The sequence below is a fragment of the Sciurus vulgaris genome, assembly GCF_902686455.1.
Source record: "Sciurus vulgaris genome assembly, chromosome: 1".
Lineage (NCBI taxonomy): Eukaryota > Metazoa > Chordata > Mammalia > Rodentia > Sciuridae > Sciurus > Sciurus vulgaris.
In genome coordinates this window covers 212,251,278-212,272,700 of record NC_136461.1, presented here as the reverse complement: position 1 = coordinate 212,272,700, position 21,423 = coordinate 212,251,278, and the positions used below count along the sequence as shown (strand labels likewise).

The window sequence follows — 21,423 nt, the reverse complement described above, 5'->3', positions numbered from 1 at the left end:
AGACCACTGGGGCTTGTGGGAGAGCTCAGGTGCCCCATGGGAGGGGATGTCCCTTGCTGCAGGGCTATGGGCTCACCAGCCCGTCGAGCTGTGAGGGGTGTCCTGACCCTGGCTGCAAACCTGGCGTGTGAGAGCTCACGGAGGCTGGGCCAAGGGAACCTGGGGAGGCCTGTGGCAGAGTGGGGAGGGAAGATGGGGTTTGAGAGGGAACTGAGGAGATGCAGGTGAGCGGAGGTGGGGGTGTTTGTTGGAGAAGGAGCAGCGTGAGCTCCTTCGGCAGTGCTGCACACCATGGGGCAGGCACCAGTCATTGGGACCATGGCAGAGTGTGCAGGGTAGGGTTGGGTTTGAGGCCAGCCGGAAGGTCTGGGCAGCCATGGGTAGAGACTTCAGGCTGTCCTATCAGGGTGGGAGCTGGGTGGCATCAGAGAGAGCATGGACTTCAGGATGGGGCTTGGGGGTGCTGATGACGCTTGCCAGGTGGCCCTGAAAGGGGCCAGTTTGTGTGAGAGGAGAGAGCAAGGGTGAGCACTGTTGGTGAGTGGGGTGGGCTGGGGACCCTGCAGGAGGCACCCACTTGGGAGCCCTCACTGGACTTCGAAGAAGGTGGGGTTGGAAAGGGCTAGATGGAGTGTGTGTCTGCAGAAAGACCAGCAGGGGGTGGGTTCCCCACTTTCCTGCCTGGTGTCATTGTGGATGGCACTGTCCTCACATGTCTCTGCCCTCTCCTGTGCTGGACTCTGAGCTTGGTTATCTGTGTTCCTCGGGTCCCCAGCCAGCGTTTGTAGGTGGCGATGGTGAGGGGTGTGGTCTGCAATGGCTAGAGCCCAGCCAGCAGAGTGGAAGCTGGCAGTTGTTGGGCCTTCTGGGAGGCTTTTGATCTGTGATGATCGTCAAAAGTAAAGCATGCTAAAAATAAAAGCCAAGCCCTGTGGAGCTATCCAGCAAAGAGTGGTGATGGTCACACCTCTGCTGCCATCTTACTGAGCACATGAATGGGAGAGAAAAGCAGGAGTGCCAGCCCCGGCAGTTCCCTCTGCATCTGCTGGCTGCTGTGCCAGCCGTGAGCAGGTCGACCTCACATTACTGTTTTTTTATAGCAGATTTATTGAGTGTAAGTCACATGAAAACAGTTCATCCATTGGAAGTGTCACAGCTGGGGCTGGGATGTGGCTCAGGGTCGAGTGATGCTTGGCATGTGTGAGTGAGATCCTGGGTTAGATCCCCAGCGCAGCAAAAAAGAAAAACAAGCATACTGTTCAGTGGCTTTTAGTGCATTCAGAGTTGTGCCACCGTCATCACAACCGATTCCAGAACATTTTTGTCACCTAGCCCCTGGCAACACTGATCTACTTGCAGTCCTAATGGATCGTCCTGGATTGAACATCTCCTATAAATGGAATCATATCGTTCTGTGCCTGGTTTCTTTGACTTAGGGTCATATTTTCAGGGTTCATCATGGTATAGGTACATCAGTACTTAATTCCTTTTTATGGTGGAATAATATTCCATGTTATGAATATACCAACTTTTGTTTCTGTATTTATTAGTTGATGGTTATTTAAGTTTCATCTTTTGGTTATTATGAATAATGCAACTATTTGCATACAGGCTTTTGTGTGGATGTGTGTTTCTCTCCTGTGTAGATGCTAAGAGTGGAACTGCTGGGTTGTGGTGATCGATCTATATTTAACCATTTGAAGAACTTCCAGATTGTTTTCCAGAGTGGTGGCAGCATTCTGCATTCCCAAGAGAAGTATGCGAAGTTTCCGTTGTCTTCACGTCCTCGTCAACTCTTGTTATTATCTGACTTTTTGGTTGTAGTCCTCCAGCCCTAGTGGGTGTGAAGTGATACCTCATTGTGATTTCGATTTGCATTTCCAGATAGCTAATGATGTTGGACACTTTTCATGTGCCTGTTGGTCATTGTTTACCTTTTGAAAAATGTTTATTCAGATCATTCATCCATTTTTAAGTTGGGCTTTTTTTTTTTTTTACTTTCGAGTTGTGTCCTTTTTATACTCTGTACATAAATCCCTTTTCAGATATATGATTCATAAACATTTTCTGATTCTATGGGTTGGCATTTTCCTTCCCTCCTCCTTCCATACTGAGGTTTAGTGAACCCAGGGATCTCTACCAGTGAGCTACATCCTCAGTCCTTTTCATTTTTTGTTTCGAGGCAGGGTCTTGCTCAGTGGCTGAGTCCAGCCTTGACCTTGCCATCCTCCTGCCTCAGTGTCTGGAGCTGCTGGGTTTATTGGTATGTGCCACCCTGTCCAGCTTGAAGCATATAAGTTTGATTTTTATGAGTCTGATTTCTCTCTTTTTTTCTTAGTTGCTTGTGCATTTGGTATGACATATATAGTCTTATGTAGTCACAACAATTTATGCCTGTGTTTTCTTTTGAAGTTTTATAAGATGGGTGCAGTGATGCACACCTGTAATCCCAGCAACTCAGGAGCCTGAGGCAGGGGGATCACAAGTTAAAGTCCAGGATTGACAACTTAGTGAGACCCTATCTCAAAATAAAAAATAAAATAAGCGATTTTATTTTTAGGGATTGAACCCAAGGGCACTTAACCACTGAGCCACATCCCCAGTCCTTTTTAATATTTTATTTAGAGACAGGGTCTCACTAAGTTGCTTAGGGCCTCACTATGTTGCTGAGGCTGTCTTTGAACTTGAGCTCTTCCTGTATCAGCCTCTGGAGCTGCTGGGATTACAAGGGTGTGCCACTGCACCTGGCAAAATACACAATTAAAAAAAAAAAAGAAAAGGCTGGCGATGTAGCTTAGTATATACCAAAAAGGGAAAGGAGTTTATAGTTTTAGGTTCTCATTGAAGTCTTTGATCTATTTGGAGTTGATTTTGTGTGTGGTGAGAGAAAGGTCCACCTTCATGCTGTGTGTGTGTGTATCCAGTGGTCCCAGCACCATTTGCTGAAAAGATTCTTCTTCCCATGTTGAGTAGTGTTGATAGCCTCATGCCTTCAGATGATAGCCTCATGCCTTCAGATGCCTTCAAATATCCCTTACATGAAAGCACCACAGTTTTTTTACTTGACCCTTTCAGATGGACATCGGACTTATTGTTTTAAAACAGTGGAGTGCTTTTCTGCCATACTAGGGATTAATCCCAGGGTCTCATGTGTGCTAGGCAAGTGTTCTGAGCTGCATCTCCATCCTTTTTTAAAAATTTTGAAACAGCGTCTTTCTGAGTTGCCCAGGCTGGCTTCTGCTCCTCGATCCTTCCGCCTTAGTCTCCTGAGTAGCTGGAATCACAGATAGGTGCTGCTGCATCTGGCTACCAAGTTGTGTGGTACAGGTGAGCCCAACAGAAATGGGCAGGCTTTCTTTAGTCACTTGTTCATCTGTCTTAATTTGCATTCTTTAATTATTTACAAAGGTGAGATCATTTCATAGACTAATTGATCATTTTCTTTTCCATCTTTTATGAAATTTGTATGCGTGTGTAGTGCTGAGATTGAACCCAGGGCCTCACATGTGCTAGGCAAGTGTGTCACCACTGAGCCACATTCCCAGCTCCCTTTTTCACCTTTTATGAGTTGCCTTTTCAAAAGTGTTATTCAGGTAAGATTTTTAAAAATTTATTTTTTAATTTTTGAGATCTCTTTATTGACTTCCTTATATGTTATATGTGTTTCAAAATTTTCTGTTTGTTACTTTTTTTTTCTCAGTACTGAGGATTGAATAGCACATGCTAGGCAAGTGTTCTTCCACTGAGTTACGTCCCTAGCCCTTTTTAAAATTTTTATTTTGAGCCAGGTGTGATGGAGCATGCTTGTAATCCCAGCTACTCAGGAGGCTGAAGCAGGAAGATCACAAGTTTAAGAACAACCTGGGAAGTTTAGCATGACCCTGTTTCAAAATAAAAAAGAAAAAGGGATGGGTGTATAGCTCAGTAATAGAGTGCCCTAGGATTTGATACCCAGTACCAAAAATAAACTCATAAATTAGTGAAATAAAAATAAATGAAAAATTTGAGATAGGGTCTAGCTAAGTTTTCCAGGCTAGCCTCAAACCCTCAATCCTCCTACCTCAGCGAGAATTGCAGGCAGTGGCACCCGGTTTGTTACTTTTTTATGTAAACTTTTAAAAAACTTAAAAAATTTTTTTTGATTCATTGTATACAAATGGGGTACAACTTTCATTTCTCTGGTTGTATATGAACCTTTGTGTAATCATACATGTACATAGGGTAATGATATTTGTCTCATTCCATTATCTTTCCTTCCCCCCCGCCCCCTCCCCATCCCTCATTTCCCTCTACACAATCCATCCTTCCTCCATTCTTCCCTTACTCCCTCATTATGTATCATCATCCATTTATCAGAGAAATCATTCAGGCTTTGGTTTTTTGGGAGTGGCTTATTTCACTTAGCATGATATTCTCTAACTCCATTCATTTACCTGCAAATACCATAATTTTATTCTTTATGGCTGAGTAATATTCCATTGTGTATATATACCACAGTTTCTTTATCTATTCATCTACTGAAGGACATCTCAGTTGGTTCCACAATCTAGCTATTGTGAATTGAACTGCTATAAACATTGATGTTACCGTATCTCTGTAGTATGCTGATTTTCAGTCCTTTGGGTGTAGGCCAAGGAGTGGGATAGCTGGGTCAAATGGTGGGTCCATTCTAAGTTTTTTGAGGAATCTCCATACTGCTTTCCAGAGTAGCTGCACCAATTTGCAACTCCACCAGCAATGTATTAGTGTGCCTTTTCCCTCACATTCTTGCCAACACTTATTATTGCTTGTATTCTTTTTTTTTTTGGTACTGGGAATTGAACCCACGGCCTTGTGCTTGCAAGGCAAGCACTTTACCGACTGAGCTATCTCCCCAGCCCCTTGTGTTCTTGATAATCGCCATTCTAATTGGAGTGAGATGAAATCTTAGGATAGTTTTTGTTTGCATTTCTCTTATTACTAGAGATGTTGAACATTTTTTCATATATCTGTTGATTGCTTGTAGATCTTCTTCTGTGAAGTGTGTGCCCATTTCCTTAGCCCATTTATTGATTGGGTTATTATATTTTTGGTGTAAGGTTTTTTAAGTTCTTTATAAATTTTGGTGATGAGTGCGCTATCTGAAGTGCGTGTGGCAAAGATTTTCCCCCACTCTGTAGACTCTCTCTTCACTATGTAAAGTTTTTATTGAAGTACATCATTTCTACAGAAAAGTGTACAAATTTTTCATATATATCTTAAATTGGAAAGCTGCCTTGTGATCAGCATCTAGTTCATGAAACAGCTTTTTAGGTCTTAAAGGGGTCCCTTGTGAGCAAGGGTGGTGGTGCACTCCTGTAATCCCAGTGACACTGGAGTCTGAGGCAGGAGGTTCACATGTTTGAGGTTAGCCTCAGCAACTCAGATTCCCAGCAACTGAGACCCTGTCTTAAAATAAAAACGACTGGAGTTTTGACTCAGTGGTAAAGCACCTTAGGTTCAATCCCTATTTGACATGGGACAGTTTTTGGCTTACTTTTGATTATGGCGTTTTTGGCCAGATTGATTGATTGGTTGATTGATTATTTATTTATGACAGGATCTTCCTGTGTTGCCCAGGCTGGCCTTGAACTCTTGGCCTCAAGTGATCCTCCCACCTCAACCTCCTGAGGAACTGGGACTCTAGGTGCTACCACTGGGCCTGGCCTCATCAACTTAAAATTCATCAGTCTTTTATGACCTTTGGATTTTATGCTGTGCTTTGAATGGCTTTCCTTTATAAAAATCATCATACAAGAATTTCTTCTGGTATGGGTTCATTTTTTCTTAATGTCTCCACCTTTAACCTGTATGGAATTTGTTATGGGCTGAGATATATGAGACTGGGTGTCGTCTCAGGGTCTGGAGGTGGGTTTGTGGGTGACAAGGAAGATTTTAAACATCTCTTTTCCCACCACACTCAGCTTCCTGAAAGCAGGGTCCATGTCTTGCTGCACCTTGTAGCCCTAAGCCAAACCCTACCCTAAGGTACATGGGAGGGACAGGTGGACTCCGAGCTGGACACTGCAGGAATTCCTGTGGAGATGGAGCCTGGGGACAGAGGGACATGTGTATCAGGGAGGGAAGAAGAGCAGGAGTTGAGCTTTGAGTGTCTAAAACTGGAGATGACTGAGACCGAAGTGCCTGAGGAGGGGCCAAGGTGCTCAAACTGCCAGACCAGGCTGGGAAGGGAGGCGGGAGGTGCTGCGGGGCCTGTGCTGCTCTGTCAACCCATTATGGGTCCCGTGGCTGGGATCCAGGACCTCCTTCCAGATTAGTTTCTGGTGGACCTCTGGTTTTGGTGATATTGTGGTACTGGGTGGTAGTGGCAAAGAGGTGAATGGGCCCAGAGGGATAATCTCTGCGTCCTGGGCCTCCAGGATCCCTGGGGGACACTCCATCTAGCTGTGTTCTGGGCTTGGGCTGAGCCCATCAGAGCCGTGCCCAGTGCAGGGGAGGTCTCTCACATAGAGGAAGGCTCTCCTCCCTCAGAAGTACCGTGGCACCCCAGAGGTTGAGGCCTGGGCTGCACCACCTGCACCACATGGGGCAGAGGCCATGTGGTGCAGGTGGGCTGTCTCCCCTGGTCTTGTGCAAGTCCAGGCAGGGAGCACATGGGGGAGGTATGTGTCAGGAGAGGACATCATCTACAGGGATATTCTGCTGTGGTTTTGTTGGCTTGGTCTCTGCTGGGTGGAACGCGTCTGCTGGCAGGGCCACAGCTGTCACAGGTCATCCTGCCCAGGATCACCCAGATCACCTCCCACTGACGTGCTCTGCTACCACTGGTGAGTCCTGAGTGGAGGATGCCTGGGCAAGATCTAAGATGGGTAGAGCTGGGGGGACAATAAGCTGAGGACGAGCAATAGGCAGATCCTCAGGGGTGGGACTATATCATGTGCAGGTGGAGTGTGTGGGGGCAAGATCAGAAGCCACCTCCTTGGCCTGCACCTATGGCCAAGCCTGCCAGGCCGAGGGGACTTGTGAGGAGGAAGCTGTTCTGTGTAGGAGGCAGGGCCTGGCCTGAGCTCTGGAGCCCCAAGGGTGTTCACTGCCTCTTGGAATTGGCAGAAAGCTTTGAGAGAGGGCTTAGCTTTGCCCAGGGTGATTCCCTGGCCCAGGTGAATTCATGGGATTCTCCGTGGGAATGGGGAGCTGTGCTGGGTCAGTCTGCCAGCTGTCTGGAGGGCCCCACAGGTGGCCAGAACAAGCTGGAGACTGAGTGTTTCCTGCTGCATTTGGTGAGCGCCCCCTAGCAGGGGTGTCCTGCACACTCACAGACCCATGTGCTTTTTCAGTAAAACTTGTTTGCGATCCAGGGATTGGGACCCAGTGTGGTGAGAGCTCTTGGGCAGTGAGGGGATAAAAGCTGAGCACTGTTGAGGGTCCAGACTTTGTTTCTGACCAGCTAGAACTGCACAACCAGGCGTGTCCAGCCTCTTCTTTACTGACTCCCCATGGCCTGCATCTCTTGCCCCAGGCTCTTCACCACCAGCCACCATCTGCCTGTCCTGTTGACATTCCTGCCCTCGGGTCTGGGTCTCCAGCACCCTCTCTTGGCTCTTGCCACTCCCACATTCTTTGGGACTGGCTAGACTAGGTTGCTTTTGCCTCAGGGCCTTTGCATAGCTATCCCTCTTCCTTTGTGGGCTAGACCCATCCCATCTTTCAAGGTCACACACATGGCTGCTATTCCAGTTTGTTGGGTAGGGCAGGCTGATGGGGTTTCTTCACTGGACTTTTTAGCTGCAGTAGCTTTCCCAAGAGTCCCTTGGCTGCAGGTGGTCACACACCCGAGTTGAGGGTATAAGTTCAGGGCCCGGTCAGTGTAGGACCCCCTGGAACCTTCCTTCTCAGAACAGTTGTCTGCCTCACTTTTCACTTTTCAAGTTAAGTTTTAGCTTAAACTGTGATCTTATGACATTTAATTTCATACATTTAAAAAAATAGAACCAGCATTGATTCATGTGTGAACTTTCCCGTAGTATTTATATCTGTTTATAAATATCTCTCAGTTTTGTTTGAGGCTTAATACAGAAGTACTGTTCACTTGTAGGCTGCATCTAGATTTATCCAGACATAACTTAGTAAAAAAGTAGGAATTGAACTGTAAGAATCCACAAAATTCTGTTTTAATTCCACACTTCATTATTTTCCCCAAATATTCAGGCACCTGGTGTTTCCTGAGTCCCACTTGTGCCCTAGATTGGTTGAGCCCCAGGGAGAGCAAGGTGGAGACTGAGGGACCCCAGACCTTCTGGGCCTGGAGCCCAGCAGGGACTGGCACTTGCAGTGTCTTTGCCTGTGAGCCTGTGCATGTGTCCTTGCCACACCCTGCAGCCCTGGCCAGGCACACAGCAGGTCTGCCTGCAGAAAGGGCAGGCACCCTAAGGTGGTATCCTGCCTGGCAGGGTGTGGATCTGAGAGGCCAGGATGGAGACTTGGGTCTTCAGGGGATGAGGCTAGTTAGTGGTGCATCTTGAAAGGTCACCTCTGTTCCACAGTGCCCGCCCAGCACAGAGGACCTGGGGTGTATGCCCCATGATGGGGACATGGCCCATGTGTTCCCTGATGACTTCTGCAGCATGGACAGAGGCAGAGCTGGTATCTTCCTGCAGCCCAGATGGTCTCCCAAAAAGGCAGGAGTGACAGTCCACTGCCCTGCTCCTGGGACCCTGGTGGTGGTGGAGAGGTAGGGTCAGTCTCAGCAAGAAGCTGCACGTCATTCTGGTGGCAATGGAGATGGTGACAAAGGGATGCACAGTCAGTACCAGCAGGTCCCGTGGGGTTGGCTATAAAGGAAGATGACCCCAGGGTTTTGGCCTAAATCACTGAGTGGTGGTTAGTTGGGTACCTGCAGAGCTGGGCAGACAAGGGAATCCAAGACCATCCTGGCTAGGGGAGGCAGAAGCTAGGGCTTGTGCTGGGCTCCCTGGGGCATGGAAGCATCTTGAGCCATAGGACCAGTGGGGTGATCCAGGGGCATGTTGGAGAAGGGCTTGAGCAAGGGATGGGGCCCAAAGGAAGGGTATTGCCACCACTTCTCCTGGGTGAATGGGCCTAATCCAGGGTCCTGGGGCATGACAGTGACAGCCCTCCAGTCCCTGCCCAGGGAAGGCTGCTTGAGGAGGTCCTTGGAGTGTGCACTGGGGTGTTGTCTACTGCAGGGAGTGGGTGGTTTGGACTTCAAGGCCAGGGACAGGCCCTGTGCTTATGGTTTCTGCAGGCCATTCCAGGTATGGCTCTGGGTAGTGGAGGCTGGGGACTGTGGGGTGGGCTGTTTGGATGTGCCACACTGCAGTCTCATGGCCATGCTGTCTGGCTGGGTCTCAGGCGTGGGACAGCAGGTTAGGAAGGAGTGGGTGGAGCGATCCATGGCTGGGAGCATGCGCCCAGGGCAGCCTTGTCCAGCACATTGATCAGTCGAAGCCCCGCCTCGGACTGGCCAGATCCGCCCCACACCTCCCGGCTCCTCCTCCAGCCTGCGGCGCTGGCCAGGGCAGTTCGGTGCGGGGCTGGACTCCGCGTGGCGACTGCTACATCACCTTCAGGCCCCGTCAGAGACATGGACCCCTCGAGAGCCATCCAGCACGAGATCAGCTCCCTCAAAGGTGGGATACGGGGGGCACTGCTCCAGCCATGCAGTGACCTCTGGCTAGATGCAGTCTCCCGCAGGAGGCAGTCAGGATCTGCCGGCCGGTGGGCAGCGCTGGGGTGTGCTGTGTGAAGGCACAGGAGACCGCAGGCTAATTCCCCACCAGGGCTCCTCCTGGTGCAGAGGTTCTCCTGGTGATGGTGGGGAGGAGGGGGTGGCTCCTGCAGCAACTCTAGTCCTGCAGTGAGTGTCAGGGGCGGAGCAAGCCGTAGCAGCGGCAGAGGCGGGACCGGACACCGTGGGAGCTCAGCCCTACCGCAGTTGGCCGCTTACTCCTCCGCCCCAGCCTGCCGCCCAGCAGCCTGGCGTCCGAGGGGGCGGGGTAGGGCTGTGGGGATTGCTGTGCTGAGGCGCCGGCGGGCTGGCCCTGGGCAAGGCCACACTGCGGCTCTTTGTCAGGGCGGGGGGAGGGGGGTGCTGGGGGCTGCCCAAGGCCTCCTAACTGGTTGCTCTGGAAACCCAAAGAGGCCTGGAGTCAGGGGAGAGGGGCCGACCACCGGCCATCGTGTGTTCTCTGTCCCTCCCAGTGCTGAATCAGCAACTGTGGTTGCGGTTCCACAGGGTGGGGCTGGGTAGGGGTCGTTCTCTCAGCCCAAGGACCTGGTGGGAGTTCCCAGACCTAGATCAGGGGTGCGTGTCTGTTGGGGTGGGGGAATCCCTCTGTCCCAGGGCTGCTGGCGCTCTTGCTGGTTTGGGGGATTCCCCACTGAGCCCCGCCCCCTTGCTCCGGATCTGAGAGCTACTAGCATAGGTAGTGGGTGGGTTGGAGGGTTGGCTACTACACGGGACACTTAGGTAGGCCTGTGCAGAAGAGACAGGTCCAGCGGCTTAGGGGGCCTGCAGTGTGGCTTGGGATCGTTTGGGGACTGTGGAAGCCATGGGTTTGTTTGATGGGGGATTGGAGATTGGAGGAGACTGGGTTAGGAAATCATGCCAGGACGATCTAGCCATGTATTGGGTGAGTGAGGGAGGGGCTGGTGACAGGCAGGATGGGAAGAGCCAGAGGTTGAGGGCAGTGCTGGGGCCCAGTTCAAGAGAATGGGAACTTCTGTGGTCACTGGTCTGGGTCTCAGCAAGTGCTTGTTCCCAAAACCACAGCCCCTGTGTTGTGAAGGGTCCTTGGGTGCTGCAGCTGAGGGGTGTGGCCGCTGCCCACTGCCCTTCTGCTGTTCTGCCTAGGACTGGTGGCCCGCCCTCCCAGAGCCTGCCTCCTCGCCTGGGCTGGTTGGGGGCAGGGCTCAGGGTGAGCCCTGCCGCATGGAGCTGGCGCAGGAGGGCTTTGGGAACAGTTGGCTGAGCCTTCACTTTCCACCGTGCAGCCACGCTGCCAGTGTGTGTGCGTCTGTGTGTGTTTGGGTGTGCTGTTTGGAGCCTGCCTGGGCGCCATGGAGACAGCCCATAAACCCTCCCCACACTGCTTTGTTGGCTGCCTGCCTGCCTGCTGGCCAGTGCCTCCCACCGCAAGATCCCCCACCCCCGCCCTATTTATAATCAGTTCCGGGGTTTGCTGTGCTTGGTGGGAATGGGTGTGTCAACCTGCGGAGAGTGGATCTGGGTGGGGGTTGAGGGGGCACCGCCTGGAGAGTTGGGGTTTTGGGTGGGATGGGAGCATAGGATATCAGCTTCGGGGGCCTTGGGGTGAAGATGGGTATGGCTGGGTAACTCAGCTCCCAGGGTCTCACGTGGCAGTTTCCTCTTCCTTTCTGGTGGGCATCTGACACTCATGGGATCCTTTCCCTATCATCTGTCACTCTGGCCACAGGCAGGCACTCAGGCAGCCCCAGTGGAGAGTCTGTGTGGGTGGCAGGGGCACCAGGCCTGGGGTGGCAGGGACTTAATGACTTTGATTCCCTGAGGCAGGTGGGAATCCCTGGCTTCTGACAGCTGTCCTGGAGATGGGGGTGGATAGAGGCCCCACCCGGAGCCCCCACCCTGTGTTCCTCTCAGCATGCCCTGGGCTGGTAGTAGATGTTGTTTCTGGACTGCCCCTAATCTGGCCTGGAATGGGAAGAGTTAAATGTGGTGCCATTTGGAAGTGGGGACTCTGTCCCTTTGCTTGCCTGGTGGACAGCAGCCAGTGGCACTGGCACCTGCCTGTCCATGTGCTCTTGACAACTGCCCCTTGCTGTTTCCCACTTAGACCTCTGCCCTCCAAGACCCCAGCTTCCTCCCCAGACCACAGTCCTCCACTCTTGGACCTCACCTTCCCCCATTCCAGGCACCTCAACATTTTCACTGCGGACCCTTGTGATTCCATGACTTCTGGAACCAAACCCCTGGGTGGGCTCCCCAGGCTATGGACCCCTCCTGTCTTCTCTGCTCCCTGCCTTCTGCCCATTCTGCCACCCTTTTCTGGGATTCTTGGTTCATATTACCCCCTAATCCTCCCCACACAGACTTAGGAACCTTAAAGAAGTGTTTTAGAAACTGATGTAATTTCTGACATTGGAGCCATGGGGGCCAGGAGGGGTGGGGGGTGACCATTGGGGTGACCACTGCCTGGAGATGGCCCCCACTCTGCAAGGGGCCGTTGGCTGTGGGTGGGAGGGGCCGTCCCTGCTGCTGAGTCAGAGGGGGCCGGCCCAGGCGTCCTGGAGGGCGGGCAGGCGGTAGTGCCGGCAGGAATCCACAGAGCCGGGCGCTGGAGCCTCTTCCCTGAGTCTGCCGCCTTGCACTTAGTGCAGGAGTCTGCCTGCCTGCCTGCCTGCTGCTGGCCCCGTTGCACCCTGTGCTGAGGAAGCCTAATCGGCCTCCTCACTGTGCTCCGCCTGCTGCTCTTGCCCCTGTGCCAACCAGCCAGCTCTAAGCAGCCATGGTGGCTGGCATGCTCATGCCGCTGGACCAGCTGCGGGCCATCTATGAGGTGCTCTTCCGCGAAGGGGTGATGGTGGCCAAGAAGGACCGGCGGCCCCGTAGCCTGCACCCCCACGTGCCTGGTGTCACCAACCTGCAGGTCATGCGTGCCATGGCCTCTCTGCGGGCTCGGGGCCTGGTGCGGGAGACCTTTGCCTGGCGCCACTTCTACTGGTTCCTGACCAATGAGGGCATCGCCCACCTACGCCAGCACCTGCACCTGCCACCTGAGATCTTGCCTGCCTCCCTGCAGCGTGTGCGCCGCCCTGTCGCCATGGTGATGCCTGCACGTCGCACTCCCCATGTGCAGGCCATGCAGGGTCCCCTGGGCTGTCCGCCCAAGCGGGGGCCTCTGCCATCTGAGGACCCTGCCCCAGAGGAACGGCGGGCCTACCGCCGGAAGGAAGCTGAGGAGGGGTCACCTGAAGCCCCTGTGGTACCTGTCACCACTCTGGGAACCCTAGCCAGGCCTATTCCAGCCACAGGTCAGCTGCATCCTAGCTCCAGACCAAGACGGGTGGGAAGGGGGATGTGGATGTCTACAGTGCCCAGGCTTGGGCCTGTTGGGGAAGGGTGGGCAGCATGAGTGCTGGGCGCTTTGCTGACACCAGCAGGTGGCACCCTCTCTGCCTGAGGGTGCTGGGTGCTGTGGTCAGTGGACCTACTGGGCTCCTCCTCCTGAGTCGGGGACCTTATTGGAGTGAGACAGGCACATCCCAGTGGGGGCGGGGCCTGGACTGGTGGGACCAGCTATTGTTTCAGGTGGGGCCACTCTCTTGACCACTGTCCTTTCCTTTGCCCCCATTCATTCCTTTTCCATCCCAAGAGACTGTCTGTTGATGTCCCTTTGTTCAGGAGTTGGGGGGCGCATGCAGAAGAGCTGGTGGCGTGGGATGGGTCTAGCTACTTTCTGGCAGTGTGGCCTGGGCAAACTGCTTGACCACTGAGCCTAGAGTCTGCAAGGTGGGGTGACATATCCCCTACCTCCCCACACCCCACCCATGGTTGTTTGGCTCAGTTTCCCTATTGCATGGAGAGTACTGAGTGCCCCCCATGATTGGATGTTTGGCTGACTCAGGGTTGGCCATGGCCTGGTGGTAGAGGAGCAGAACCCAGGAAGGAGTGCCCCTTGCAGGGCAGAGGTCAGGGTGTAGGGGGTCCTAGGTCTGGTGCAGGGTCAGGTAATTCCTTCCCAGTTGGGAACCAGGTCTCAGAGAAAGAGATTGGTCCCATCAACCCAGGGCCTACCAGAGACCCTTTCCCTCTGTCCCTAAGCTCGTGGGTCCACAGGACCCAGGTGGGCAGAGATGTCCTGTGCCTGAGGCTCATGTGCCCTCTTGGGGCACACTGCACTCATTGCCAACTCAGGGCAGCCTGGACCCCTCAGTACAAGGCAGGCTCATCCCCCACCTCCCTCTTTGTGGCTTGACACCTGGGGAGAAGCTTAGAGAACTGGGAAGAGAGTCTGGGGTGAGGCTCACAAGGCAGGCAGGAGTTTGCAGGGGACCCAGGTGCAGGCCCCATGCTGGGCACTGCTGCTTGGGCAGAGTACTGAAGAAGAGGAGCCCTGGGTCTGGTCTGTTTGGTTGGATCACTAAGGCCTTGCTGAGGAAACACATCTGAAGGGTCACGGAGGCTGTGGGATGAAGGGTGGCTTCCAGCTCTCCCCCGGCCTTGGGCAAGTCAGTGGCCTCTCCAGCTTCCCTGCAAACAGGTGACAATATCTCTGGGCGGAGGCATGAAGAGAAGAATGCTTGGCCAGCACTAGGGTCCTAACCCGTGGGGCCTTCATTTGGGGCCTTTCCCTGACCTGGGGCCCCTGCCCACCCTCAGCCATAGTGTGGAGCAGCCTCTTCCATTCTGTGGTCGTGGGTGTGGTCAGTGGGAAGGAGCCCTCCCCTCCCTTTCTTTTCTTGCCTTCCTTCCTTGTCCTTGTCCTTGTTCAGGCGGGGCTAGCTGGGCAGGCAGTTGGCAGTAGAACCTGGAGGGGTTCTGGGTGTGGCCACAGTGGGCAGAGTAGAGGGCACCCCCCCATCTCAAACAGAGGTGACTCAGTCTTCCCTTCCCAGCCACAGCCGCCCTGGTGGCAGCTCAGAGTTTCCAACAGGAAATGAGTTCCAGCTTCAGGCTGAGTCAGGGCGGCAGGCGGTTCTCTCCCTCCCCTTCACCCTGCAGGGCTGAGAATGGGGCTTTTGGTACTGGCTGTGGTTTGGGGCCAGGGCTGTGCCCCCAGGCCCATGTTGGTGGCAGGAGCATGATAGCTTTCTACAGGCTGGGGCATTTCTGAGCACACCTAAAACGTCAGCTTTTTACTTTACAAGCAAACAAATAATGAACCATGGAGGCCCTGTCTTTCCCATGGCATGGCCCCTCCAGTGGGTAGTAGAAGGATGTGACCTGGGCCAGAGGGTCAGGATACAGGAAGCCCAGCCTGGGGTTTCCTTGTGGGGCGGAAACCTACTGGAGCGGTTTATATGGGAGTTTCATTTATACTCCAAATAATAATGCTTTGCCTGGCTTGGAATTCAGAATGAACCCAGAAGTACGTAGAGAAAATGCTTTTTGGGCCTGTCTTCCTGGAGGGATATCATGCCGTGTAAGCAGGGGCCACATGTTGACATGGCCTCTCCTCTCTCCACACACATGCAGCTGCATAGCCTGACTTTCCCATGTGGCTCTCCCTGTTGGAGGAGACATGGAACTGCCTTGTCCTCTTCACAGCTACAGAGCACCTGTTCGGTGGGCTGTGGGTCCTGGCAGGTTCTGGGGATGGTGATAGCTTTGCACAGTAGTCATCTTGCTTGTTTGGGGAAGTTGTGAAGATCTTGGGCAGGTTTCTACCCAAGTTTTGGATTAGGTTTGCCTCTCCCAGATCCTGCACAGCTGGAGGGAGGTATAGATGGTTAGAAGGTATCACATTTGCCCAGGCCAGAGACCACAGTGCCTGGGAACTTAGCTGGTTCTGGGGGACTCGGGCAGAAGAAGCAACTGGCCTTGGGGGCTGAGGCAATGTGGGTGTCGATGGGCGGAGAAGCGTGGGACTCTGCTTCCACATGGCTGCGTGGAATGCACTGGGCACATGGATGCCTGGAATGTGGGTGGGTGGTGCGATGGGGCTGGGCTGGTTGGGCCTGTGAAGGGAAGAGGAGGCTGTGGGTGGGTGGGGCAGGGCAGGCTCAGTAGGCAAGACCACTGGGCTGAGCCCCAGGGCTCAGGGATTGAGGCAGGCCTGTCTCCTGCACCCCAGGCCCATCTGCCTGGGCTGGTTTGGCCCGTTGGTCCCTGCTCAGCCGTCTGACTAAGGGGTGGCTGTGAGGAGGAGCCACTGTCCCAGAGCTGGGTGGGGAGGCCAGGGTAAGAGCGAACCCTCCCACCCCTTCCCTCCTTCCTGCCTTGCTTTCCTTTCTGCTTGCCCTGGGAACAGCCTGACCCAGCCAGCAGCCATGGACAGGTACAGCATGGAGGAGCTGATCCAGCTGGGCCAAGGTAGGGCATGGTAGCAGCATGGGCTGTAGAGGAAGGGACTTGGCAGTCTGCTGCAGGAGCCTGGACTTCCCCCTTTCCTCAGTTCTAATGACCTCAGGCATCAGAACTTGGGGTGCAAGGATGAGGTGGCCTCCTCAGAGCTGTCCCTGGTGTGTGCATGTAGAATGTAGGGTGTTCCAGAATAGTGGAAGGTAGTGGGGTGGCTGCTCACAGCCTGGGGCACTCCTTCCTCTGGGACCAGACCTTACACAAGCAGTGGGGACTTAGGCTTCTGAGTCCATGCATGGGGCCAGGTGAGAGGGCCAAGGACTGTGCCTGCCTGGTTCAGCCTCTGTCCACTTCTGGCCAGCTACTGCCATGGGCTGGACTGGGAATCGGGCCCTCTCTGGCCTGCCTTTTGGGCAGCTGGTGTCCCTGATCCTCTGGGCTTCCTGAGCAATGCAATCCTTGGCCACCTAGACCTGGCCACTGAAGGCCAGTTTCCTTCAGAAATGAGTTTCTGAAGTGTGGAACTGGAAAGCAGGGGGATTAGGTGGGCCCAGTCTTTTCCTCAGTTCCCCTACCCCCACATCTCCCCCGTATGGACAGGGTGCCCACCTGGTGGTCCGGGACCAAGACTGGATTGCTGAGCTTTGCTGAAGGCTTAGGCTGTGTAGAGTGGGGCCATGGGCCAGCTCCTCACTGTTTTCCTGCCTTGGTTTTCTCACTCATGGCGTAGGACTGACTTTATAGGGTTTGCTGGGATTAAAACAGAATGGTGCTTGACACAGGAAGTGCGACAAAATGGGGTAGGACTGTTCAGCTCCTCTGCCACCTTTGAGCAAGGACTGGGTTCCTGGAGGAGAGAACAGGATCCTGTCCCCTTCACACAGTCCTGCACATGCACATCTGTTTCCCCAGGAGCACCAGGAACTGGGCCAGCACTGGATATAGGGGATGTGGCATGGACTGCCTCTGACCCCTGCCTTCCACATCACAGGGTTGCTGAGGTATCTGGGGAGGGCTTTCCCCATTCCAGACCACAAGGGGACACCAGGAGAGAGGCCTCGGGCGGGGAGGGGCAGCCCAGTGCTATGGGGCGGGCACTTGTTCATGTGGCCTGGGCCCCAGTTTGGGGCTGCCTGGGTCTCTGGCTGGTAGTGTGACCTTGGGGAGACTGTCTTGTTCACCCTAGGGCCAGGTGTGGTGTTGAGTGACTTGCGCAGGGCCCTCTGGGAGAAAGTCATATCACCCCATTGACCCATCTGGTGCTTCCCAAGAGCACCCCGGGAGGTGGGCAGGGCAGGGGTCACATGAGCCCTAGCCCCTGTGTCTTGTTCTGAGGTGGGTCCTGAGGCCAGGCAGTTCCTTACAGCATTACCAGTGGGAGGGGGGGTGTGAGTGTCAGTGGCGCCGCCCAGCCCAGCTGGTGGAGACTCCACCGAGCCCCAGGCCTGGGTGTCCTTACTGTGCGCGTCATGTTCTAAGTCTGGACAAGTGACGGGCCTTGCTTGCCCTCCTTGGATATTTATATCCCCCTGGGCCCCCTGCCCAACACTCCCCTCCCCCATGAACTGCTGCTGACAGCGGCACGCACGGTTGTGCCCTCCTCCCACCTCGCCTCTACTGCCGCCGCTGCCGGGCTTGCTGCCTCTAAGGGGCCTGTGACCCTCCCCACACCCCTCGCCCGCTCCCTGTCCACCCCGTGGGCTCCTGTTGCTGTCCCCAATGAAGATCGTGCCCGGTAGGTGGGGCAGTCCTTTGAAAGTCTTTGGAGAACCCAGCTGGGCTGGGGCCACAGTGCCTGGGGCTTAGAGGTGAGGGGCTGTGTCCTTCCCCCGCACCCAGCCTCTCCTCCCACCCTGTCTGAGGCCCTACAAGGGGGCTTGGGGCTTGTGAGGGGTCCATATGTCTTTGAGCCTAGTCGGGTCAACTGCAGAACGGGGTGGGGGGTGCAGCTAGAGCCGGAGCATTGGCATCAGTCTGCCTACGATGCCTGGCGGCTGTTCCCAGGGGGCACCCTTGGAAGTAGAATGGGGGCTCAGCACCCCTTCTGATGGGGGCAAGGAGCCAGGCTGGGCTTCCTTTGGGAGGGACGACCTGGACTGAGGCTGCGCAGGCTATGCTTGGGGGCCTGTGGCTTGGCGCTTCATCCTGCAGGCCCCTCCTCCCAGCGGGTGTGGCTGTGGGTAGTCAGGGGTTAAGGTTCCAGCTAACCTTGAGCGTCGACTGCTCGGAGTAGGGACAGCTGAGCTGGGCCGTGTGGGGAGCGGCCAAGAGCCACTGGAGGGAGGAGGGCGGGCCGAGGCTGGGCAAGAGCGCAGTGTGTGCAGCGGACCGGACGGTGTCCCGACTGCCGGTGGATAGTGCCATAGGGCGGTCCCTGAAGGCAGGGCAGCCTGCAGGCAGGGCGGGCTCTAGTCCCTGGGGCACCCCTGCTCGCTCTCCACACTGGGAGGCGCTGTCTGGCTTTGCAGCAGCCAGTCCCTGATCCACAGAGGCAGCTCTGCCTGCTCCTTGTGGCAGCCATGGAGCCGACGGGCAGCCTGTTTCCCTCCTTGGTAGTTGTGGGCCATGTCGTCACCCTGGCTGCCGTGTGGCACTGGCGCAGGGGGCGTCGGCAGGCTCAGGATGAGCAAGGTAAGCGCCCTTGCCTCCACCACTGCCATCAGCCACCACCCCACCATGGGGATGCGAGTGGGGTTGGGGGCGGAGGGTCTGCCTCCCTCCTGCCCCTTCTGTTCTAAACACCAGTGTTTTGTGAAAGTGTCTGCTGCACTGCTTCCCTGGGTGTGGCAGGGGCGGGGCATTGCAGATGTCATCAGCCTGGAGTCTGTCTGGGCAGGTGGGTGGAAGGAGAAGCTGGGGTGAGACCCAGGAGGGGGGCTTGGGGCACAGAAGTACCTGCCTCCTCAAGAAAGCCCCCTCCCCAGCTGTCACAGCAGGGACATGAGCATAGAATCTACAGGGGCAGGTGCATTGGGCGGTCCTGGGCAGGACCAAGGTGGGGGTGGCCCCCCACAGTGGCCTCCCCTGCCCAGAGTGTGGGGTTGAGCTGCACAGAGGTGAGGCAGGTGCCCGAGTGCCTCCAGCCAGGGTCAAGGCCCAGAACCAGCCTTGCGACAGGCAGTCAGGCTGTGATCTGCCCTCCCCTGCTCAAAGTCACCAGCTACTGGGCTATAGTCCGAGGCGGCCATGCCCAACACAGGATGGGGTGGGGCTGAAGTGAATGGATCCTGAACAGCCCATGGGAATTGGGCAGCTCTGCACCAGGGCTTCCGGCCAGAAGGACTGCCCTAATGGAGCTCACCTCGGGCTGGGTTCGCCTTTGTGGGGGAGTGGCCAGGCTGCCCCCTAGAGGACCTGATGGGTCTTGTCCTTAGGGGTAGGATCTCCAGACTTGAATCTGAATCGGCTTGGGTTTCCAGGCATGGCCCTGGAGTTCCCAGGAGCTGGTGACTCAGTTGCAGGCGGGGATGTTTAAAAGAATGCACAGGTAGAGGGTTTCTGGTCCTCAGAGGTTTTCCTTGGGGGACCAGGCACTGGCCCTCCATCGACCCAGTTTTGTGGCCTGTCCCCACGTGGAAAAGGAGCTCCCCCTTGCCTTTTGCTGCCCTGCAGTGCTGCATGTGGCTTAGACAGCTCAGTTTTGTCCTTGCTATTCTCTGCCCACCATCTCTGCAGTGCCCCCCACACCCGCAGCCCCTACTGGTATCCTGCTGGGAGAGGTCTCCGTGAGGTCGATCGATGGGGAGCTTCCATTCTGAGTTCCCTACTAGGGAGCATAGACCCTGGATAGTTTCTAAGCATCCTTGTTCTGAAGGGTAGTCCCCCGCCTGGTGGGGGCCGAGTGGGATGCACTCCGTGGGCTGGGGCGTGGCTTCCTGACTCGCGCTGGGCGGGGCGCCCGCAGGGGCCGGTTCTTCGGGTCTGGGCCTGGCGCCCAGCGGGTGGAGGTGGATGTGGAGAGCTGAGCCGGGACCTTCAGCGCGGGCTGGGAGCAGGGCTTGCTGTGTGCGACCCAGGGCGCCTAGGGCTCATGGCTGCGGCAGGCACCCGGGGGGCAGGCGGCGCCTTCAGCTGGCAGAGGGAGGTTGTCCTGGAGCTCCCGAGTTGGCTGGACGGGGGCTGCGAGCGTGCACGCAGAGGCTACCTCTATGGACAGCTGTGCTGCGTAGGTGGGTGCAGTCCTTAGGTGGCCGGCTGTAGGAACTGGCTGCAGAAGCTCTCGCCAGGTGGGCCGGGATAGGGGTGAGGTCTGGCCCAGGTGCGGCCCCGCCTCTGAGCCCCGGAAACACCTGGGGAGGAAGGCGGAAACACTGGGGCAGGAAGGCGTGGGGCGGGGCGAGGCTCTCCTTGCTGGTTGGCTTGCCTCTGGTGTAGCGGGTGGGCGGTGGGTGGGGCAGAGGGCTACAGCCTAGGTTGCCAGGCACCCGGTCCGGCGAGCCAGGGGCGTGGGGAGGGAGGGAGGTGTTGAGGGCGGGGCCTCAGGCCCTCGGCGCACTCGCGGCTCTCTCGTGTCCGCCGGGGTCCCTTCCACTCTTGGGGTTTCCATCCCAGGACCAAGTTGGCTGGCCTGTTGCCACATCTGTAGAAAGCGGGAAATGATCCTCCTCAGAGGGCCGTGGGGGCACTGGGCTGGTGTTGAGGGTCATCTGTCTTGGGCTGTACAGGATCAGACAGGAGTGCTGAAGCACAGTGCTGGAAGTCCCTGGGCTGGGTCAGATAGGTGGGAGAGGCCGCTGAGGTATACAGTAGGCTTGAGGAGCAGACCTGGCCAGGCTGAGGACAGGTGAGCGATCCATCAGCCTGGGAGGAGTTGCCTTTCGGTAGTGAATAGGAAGGAGCGAGCCTCTACAGCAGGTAAGTAGTAGGCAGGTCAGAAGCTTGAAGTCCCGGTCCCTGGAAGGTGCTCCCAGGAGGGAGGCATCCAGAAGCAGGAATGCTTCCAGGGGGAGGGTGCTGGAGCAGGCCTGGGAGCGGGAAGAAGACTGGAGAAGGGGCTTAATTGGAGCCTGGGGAGGGGACCACATGTCTCATGGGCGTCAGCCCCTGGCTCCCCCAAGTTCCAGCTGTTGCCTGAATGCCCCGTGCCATTCTCCCGGCCCATTCGCAGGAGCTCGTGGTGTCTGCACCCCTCAACAGAATGACACCCTGCTCCTTCAGCAGGACCTCGCCCGGTACTGTTTCTGTGGTCCACTAGTAGCATGGGCTTCCTGACTCAAGAGGGTCCTTCCTGGGGAGGGGTAGGTATGTGTTCAGGGTGTGAGGAACTCTCAAGCACACTGTATTCTGAGCACTGACTAGTGGGGTCAGATTTGGGATTTTGGAGGTTAAGGAGTTGATGTCTACTGGGTTGTGGGGGCTGCTGGGCCAGAGGGGCACAGCAGGGTCTTCTGTTGGATACTGAGGGGTACTCTTGGGTCCGGGGG

General features: G+C 55.5%; 1 protein-coding gene across 20 annotated transcripts in view; it reads left to right on the top strand.

The window, feature by feature from the left end:
- PLEC (plectin) overlaps positions 1-21,423 on the top strand; it is a 53,947-nt gene that overhangs the window by 6,055 nt on the left and 26,469 nt on the right. For 2 of the 20 annotated variants that reach the window (XM_079101248.1, XM_079101246.1), the window contains exon 1: positions 9,482-9,629. The exons of 7 other annotated variants lie outside the window; for them this stretch is intronic. In XM_079101248.1, the coding sequence (XP_078957374.1) occupies positions 9,584-9,629 (46 nt within the window). In that variant the 5' untranslated portion in view covers positions 9,482-9,583. Of the gene's footprint in view, positions 1-9,481; positions 9,630-12,296; positions 12,999-15,931; positions 16,013-17,580; positions 17,736-18,359; positions 18,632-19,820; positions 20,170-21,423 lie in introns of those variants that run through there. 11 more of the 20 variants (XM_079101256.1, XM_079101255.1, XM_079101249.1 and 8 more) reach the window with 7 other exon arrangements.